The following is a 6,951-nucleotide window of genomic DNA, read 5'->3' as shown; positions in this document are numbered from 1 at the left end:
GCCATGAAGCTACAAACACTGAATAGAAGAAGAGCTGCTATCGATACAGTTGCAGCCAAGCATGATTTACTGTTACACAGTACAGTTTTACCAAGTTGCTCAAAATCTAAACTGGTATTGTTGGGGATTTAAGGTGTAAAATTCACCTTCGACCAAACGCCCCCCAAAGGCATCCCAGCGCCCCCCTTTTGTAAAAATGTCCGCCAGCGCCCCCTGCAGTCCTCTGAACGCCCCCTGGGGGGCGGTACCGCCCACGTTGAGAACCGCTAATCTAGCCTATCTTTCCCTAATGCTGACACTGAGAACTAAAAAAGGGAAACTTTGAGAGAGACGGRCGGAGTTTGGCATCTTGAACCCCAGAACTGGCCTGATGATGAAGAAGGTGTTGCAGCAGCAGGAGGCTCCCAGTACAGGAAGAGTATTGACTTAGAGCGGCAGGTCTCGGGCCTCAAGGTGACTTCCTCAGGCGCGTAGCGGGCCTCAGCTTCTTGTCTTGCATCTCTGTAGCTCCCTTCTCCTCGTCTCACGATCTTTCTGGTCCATTGAGATGTAGACGAGTTGGTCTCATGGAAGGAACACACCAGTTCTTCCTCTTTACCTTTGTTCTTTTCTTCTTTGCCTTGATCTTTGTCTTTGGGGTCTGAACCAGCTGATGAGAGAAGTGCAATTCGAAGCCACATGTTGCGGGGCTAACGGGTTGGTCCCCATGTGCAGAACAGTCTTCGGCTCTGCGGCCCCGGCTCTTCTTCAGCTGTGGAGTTCTTTGTCCATCTCCATCTTGGCTCGAAGCTGCCTGAAGGATCCAACCAAAGATTCCTCTGTTGCACCCACCTTATAAAGGGGTTATCCACCTTTTGGTGTATTTGCATTGGCTAGCTTTGTTGCTGTCTCTGTTTCATTGGCTGACTACTTGGACAGATGATCTCATATCCATCACCGTCTTGGAGACCTTATGACCTGATCTCTGTTCTAATGACCCCGAGTTGCTCAACAGTCCTCCTACGTCTGTTGCTTGCCCAACTTTTTTTTAGGAAAGTTTAAGTTCAACAATAAGGCGTTGGTCACCTCTGCTATCCCATCAGTGCCTCTTTTCCCCTGACCTTTCACCTACCATCTACCTCCAACACATTATCAGTGACCTTTAATTACAATTACACATTTTACACCATTTCCAGTTCAATGTCAAAATCACATTTATAACCTTTTTAGTTTCTCTGAATTAGCATTCATTTATAATACTATAACCATAACTTATTAGTTAATAATCCATTATTCTAATTATTTGATACCAAGTTACTTACTTATTTCACCTGTAAGTACTTCCACAAGTGTAAATATTCTTATAATCAAACCAACATCAACCATTGTTTAAACCAATATTAATTGGTTTAATTATAAGTTATTATTATTCATTTAAGTATTTTACTCTGGGTTTTATCCAATTACTCAAAATGTTTAGCTTTTATTCTTTAAACCTTTAATGCTTTAAAATAAGGAATGATCTGAACTATTTTTATATTCATGCAGGCTGGAAACTTCCTCTTTCTTCAGGACCTGCTCTTCCTGTTCCATGACTCTCTTTCTGCCGGACTATGATTTTTTTATGATTAAACAGAAAAAAGTAGTATTAAAGCAAAGTTTGCAAGACACAATAACAACCAGATTAATTTTATTACATTCTGACTCTACTGTTGGGTCTTGATGTCACCTGTGTAATTAGTTTTAAAGATAAACTTTACTTATTGTTACTATTAAACTAAAATCTCCAGCATGGGGAAGTGGGATGAGCTCGACTTGTCTCGACAGTATCAAATGAGTTAGTGGTGCTGTGTCTGTGCAGTGACTGATGGAAGAGAGGTCAGTGTCCATGTGCTCTTGAAAGTCTAGACCAGTGGTTCTTAACCTTTTTTGAGGTACCGAACCCACCAGTTTCATATGCGCATTCACTGAACCCTTCTGCAGTGATAAATAAAATGATTTTCCCCCCCCCCCAAAATTCAAGACATAGGGGTGGCCCAATTAAAGTCTAGTTGGGTCACCCCATGATCACTAAGTCTTCTTAAAAGGTAGAGTCACTGAGAACAGTTCTTCAAAATATAGTCAGTGTTTTCAACAAAGTTGAGCTGACAGTCCAGGAACGACCCAAGGTATTTAAAATGTGCCACAGTTTCAACAGGTTGGCCATCGAGAGAAACTGGGACCACTTTAAGGTCTTGTTTAGGTCATTTAATTAGTTCTACATTCTTAAGATAATGAAAAATTAATAATAAATTATACAGACTTTGCGGAATTCTGATTTAGTAATGTAATTATTAGTTGTGTTACCACCCCCACGCCACTAGAGGCAGTAGCAGGCCCGAAAAGATGCAACTAAGGAGCAGATTTAGAAGTACACCAAAAGCTACAAAATTTGGTAAAAACTGTGAGCTTTGCTGAAGTAAATATAGACAAAAGTTCAAATCCATGCTGACAGTTGAACTCCTTCAATCAATGCTCCTCCGCAGCTCTGATTGGCTAAGCAATGTAACGTGATCCTCTGCAGCAAGTGATGGCAAAGTGGGGCGTCATCACGACTTTACACAAGTGTGTCTTTACCTCCACGGCAGAGGCTCCGCCGAACCCCTGAGACCGACTCATCGAACCCCTGGGGTTCAATCAAACCCAGGTTAAGAACCACTGATCTAGACGTACAAAAAGAAAGTACTTAGTGCTCTGGAAACAATCCTGCTGCTCATATGACAATATAAGCAATCATTCTCCTTTGGTTCTTATGCTTGATGAGTTGGGATCCTCATCAAGGATGAGGATGAGTAGGGGGAGTAGGGGGAGTGAACATGTGACTTGGCATAGAGGAAAGTGCCTTTGTATTGTAACGATTATGTCCCCCTATCACCTCGGTCCCACAACTTTGCTGGTGGGGTAAGTGCGATCCATAAACAGATGGAAACCTTGCTTTCTTTGGTACACTGAGTGAAGAAGATCAACATATTATTTTTGCAAATAATTTGGTTGTGTTCTTTGAGTTCTTTTGTGTACTGATATTCATTGACTTTCTGCCATCGCTGAAACTTAAAAAGAGCCAAATGTTCCCAAGTTAAGTTTTGAGTGTGGTTTGGAGCGCGATGAAAATCAGTACTTATGGTATTAGCATTTCTGAGTCAGATAATACGCTGTAATTTAGATATAATGATTTCATTAAACACAATGTTTTTAGGTCGTCTGGTTTTAAAACAAACGCTTTTTATACTAACATACACAGAACAGGGTTGATTTGTATCATCCATGTCTCTAAGCGTGTTCCAGCTGTTACACATTTTTAAAAATACGTAAAGGAAAAAGTCAGGAAATATTGAGAAGAAACCCTGATTTTAGGTTTTCTCATCTGTTTTTCACCTTTCAGGTATGTGCGTGGACTGACCAATGTGGTGCATGCAATTCAGGTCAAAACCAAGCTTTGCCAGCTGGTTGAGGTGATGATGGAAAGACGGGATGACCTGTCCTTCTGCCAGGAGATGAAGTTCAGGTTCTAGGCGGACTAGACTTGAGATTTCTGCAGAAATAAACTCATTATTATTTTTATCAGTGTTGAACGACGTTTCTCGCCTCTCCCTCTTTAAAGGAACAAGATGGTGGAGTACTTGACAGACTGGGTGATGGGAACCTCTAACCAGGCTGCTGATGATGACATCAAGTGTCTGACCAGGTGCAGCTCCTTGGACTCTTTTATGCTTTTATGAAAACACAGAACATACACAGAACAGGGTTGATTTGTATCATCCATGTCTGAACAGGGTTGATTTGTATCATCCATGTGCCTTAAAGTTTTTACTTTAAGGCACTTTGTGGTTTCTGACCTGTGAAAGGTGCTTTTTAAAGTTTGTTTACTTACAAAATAAATCCAGACACTGAGCACACCTCCCTCTCAACATTTTCCTTGCATGTAATCTGCAGAGACTTGGACCAGGCCAGTATGGAGGCAGTTGTCTCCCTTTTGGCAGGTTTGCCCCTACAGCCAGAGGAGGGTGATGGTGTTGAACTGATGGAGGCAAAGTCTCAGCTCTTCCTCAAGTAAGGCAAAATCCAGAAAGAACACTACTAGTGACATTATTTTTCATATAGTAGTGGGAAGATGTCTTAATAATTTTAGGCTTTTATGAGTACTGAACAATTATTTTTCCAAATAAAAAATGAAAAGAAAATATCTGAAACACTTAAAGGTGCAGTACATAACTTCTACGTAAATGTGTTTTTCACATATTTCAAGTGTCATTATGTCTACAATACACACATAATGCATCACCCTCCCCCATTATGTCATCTGGTGAAATAAAATATAACTTATGGCGAAGAAAATCTAAAATGTGATGACAGTGTGTTCATTCAGGGGTGAATTGTCAGACCCTGTGCTTTGTGGCTGTGTGCAGGTATTTCACCCTGTTCATGAACCTGTTGAACGACTGCAGCGAAGTTGAAGATGAGGGTCAGACAGTGGGGGGGCGAAAACGAGGCATGTCCCGGCGCCTGGCCTCCCTTCGCCATTGTACCATCTTGGCCATGTCTAACCTGCTCAATGCTAATGTGGACAGTGGCCTCATGCATTCCATTGGTCAGTATTCTGCTATGGATTTTGCCAGAATGTTGAGACTTTATTTTACTTTTTTTTACATTTCTGTTAAGATCTGCAAAGTAGAAACAGTGATTTTATTTTTTAGGCTTAGGCTACCACAAGGATCTGCAGACTCGAGCCACTTTCATGGAGGTGCTGACCAAGATTTTGCAACAGGGAACAGAATTCGACACGTTGGCAGAGACAGTCCTAGCTGACCGCTTTGAGAGGCTGGTGGAGCTCGTTACCATGATGGGAGACCAAGGAGAGCTGCCCATTGCTATGGCGTTGGCTAATGTTGTTCCTGGCTCTCAGTGGGTATGTAGTCCAGCTTTTTTGTATGATCGATTAAAGTGTTTTGCATAGATACTCGTATTCGGCAGACTGTACCAGCTTTTCAGAAGGAGAAACTTGCATTTGGATGCGTTTGTGTTTTTGACTTTTGGCTTGGTGCCAAGGTATTATCACCAATGTGTTGCAAGCAACAGTTATGTAGTTCTGTAGCGAGGCTGTGTTATGCAAAATTGTTTAACTTCTGAATGTTTCTTGGCGTTTTTATGTACAGTTAAATCTAAATAATTCTCAGCCAAAGCACACTTCAGCTATTATGGTTTAAATGAGTGCATTATTAAGTAGGTCAACCCAGTATTAAGTGTCCACTAAGTCACCTTTGCACAATAACAATGTGTGCGTATGCTACATTTATTAACATCACCACATTGCATAAAGTAATGTTTCTGTGCTGCGTTGGTGGGATTTTGTGAAATAAATGTGACCAGGTCTAAATGCAATAATTATTTTTTTTTAAATCCCAGATCAATGTCGGTTGTAATGTTTACTTACCCTTGTGAATTATTTCTGTTGTTTGCTGGATCAGAACTAATAATATCAGTTATTTTGGTTGATGGTTATTGTTTAGTAAGAGGATTATTTTCTGGAACGGTCAGCCTCTGCATGCACTGTGTTTGTGGTCATGACCCGTCTCATCTCTGATTTCCAGGACGAGTTAGCTCGAGTTCTGGTGACCCTTTTTGACTCGCGCCACTTACTCTACCAGCTGCTATGGAACATGTTCTCTAAAGAGGTGGAACTGGCCGACTCCATGCAGACGCTCTTCAGAGGGAACAGCCTTGCCAGCAAAATAATGACCTTCTGTTTCAAGGTGAAAACAAACAACACAGTTAGAACAAAGTATAGTGTACACTGGATGTCCACTGGCTGTACACTGGATGTCCACTGGCTGTACACTGACTGTACACTGTGTTTTTGTATTCAAAGATGTTAAGTTCACAGCAAATGTAAAAATATTACTGGGTAATTATACGTTATGTGAGGACATTACCAGTGAAATGCTATTTAAACCCACAAATATAGTCTTAACATTGTAAGTGGTTCAAGATCATTACTCACATTGAACATATTGTTGACCTAATTTAGATCAAATAAGACAAGTTAACTTTTTTGTTGTTATAACAGGTATACGGAGCAGCATACTTGCAGAAGTTATTGGAGCCGTTGTTAAGGGGAGTTATTTCAACCCCTGAACACATCAGCTTTGAAGTGGACCCCACTAGGCAAGTCATTTTATTTCTGCACCTCTCACAGTTCACCAGTGTGACACTAAAACASAGATTGGGTCAAAACTTTCTTAAAACAAGTTAAGTAAATTTTCCAGAAGGCAGCTGTTGGCCAATTTAATATGATCTTCCATTTATGTTTATATAAGATAAGATATTTCTTCATTAATTCCCTCAGTGGGGAAATTTACATTGTTACAGCAGTACAGAGGACAGAGCAGAACCAATAAAAAAAACTATATATACTAGAGATGTGCCGATCAAGTTTTTTCCTGCCGATACAGATTCCGATCACCGATATCGATCACATAATTATTACTTTTTTAATCATAAGCACTACCGGTTACATTATGTGGAAAAAGGAACCATAAATTCACCTTAACTTAGACAAAAACTTGTTTTTAATAACTTTTTCCAAGAAAAAAACAAAACAGGCATTGTGCAAATTGTACTGTTATCAGTAATACTATCTTTAACAGACTGAAAACATATGAAGGCTCTGAAGAGGCTAAATAATGCAAAGAGTCAAAATAAAACCTCTCAACATTGCCAAAAAAATTCAAGTATAAAACCTAACATTCAAAGGCAAATACAGGTTCCATTTCAATAAACAATCCAGAGTTACTGAATGAAAACTTCCTGATAGCATGGCGGCTAGCTGATTACTGCTAGTTCGGATTGGCAGTTTCTGAGTGAGCGGACTAATTATGCAGAACAGGGAGGAGATCGATTATTTTTTTTAGAGATTATTTGTCTCATGTTAGGACA

The 6,951-nt window shown here is 40.3% G+C and overlaps 1 protein-coding gene across 3 annotated transcripts in view; it reads left to right on the top strand.

Moving 5' to 3' along the window:
* The window catches only part of nf1a (neurofibromin 1a), a 120,065-nt gene that overhangs the window by 40,434 nt on the left and 72,680 nt on the right, over positions 1–6,951 (top strand). For all 3 annotated transcript variants that reach the window (XM_008425150.2, XM_008425152.2, XM_008425149.2), the window contains exons 22-28: positions 3,401–3,523; positions 3,620–3,703; positions 3,952–4,068; positions 4,425–4,606; positions 4,713–4,924; positions 5,607–5,768; positions 6,083–6,180. In XM_008425150.2, the coding sequence (XP_008423372.1) occupies positions 3,401–3,523; positions 3,620–3,703; positions 3,952–4,068; positions 4,425–4,606; positions 4,713–4,924; positions 5,607–5,768; positions 6,083–6,180 (978 nt within the window). The remainder of the gene's footprint in view (positions 1–3,400; positions 3,524–3,619; positions 3,704–3,951; positions 4,069–4,424; positions 4,607–4,712; positions 4,925–5,606; positions 5,769–6,082; positions 6,181–6,951) is intronic.

The sequence above is a fragment of the Poecilia reticulata genome, linkage group LG13 (genome assembly GCF_000633615.1).
Source record: "Poecilia reticulata strain Guanapo linkage group LG13, Guppy_female_1.0+MT, whole genome shotgun sequence".
Classification (NCBI taxonomy): domain Eukaryota; kingdom Metazoa; phylum Chordata; class Actinopteri; order Cyprinodontiformes; family Poeciliidae; genus Poecilia; species Poecilia reticulata.
This window is presented reverse-complemented; position numbering and strand designations above follow the sequence as displayed.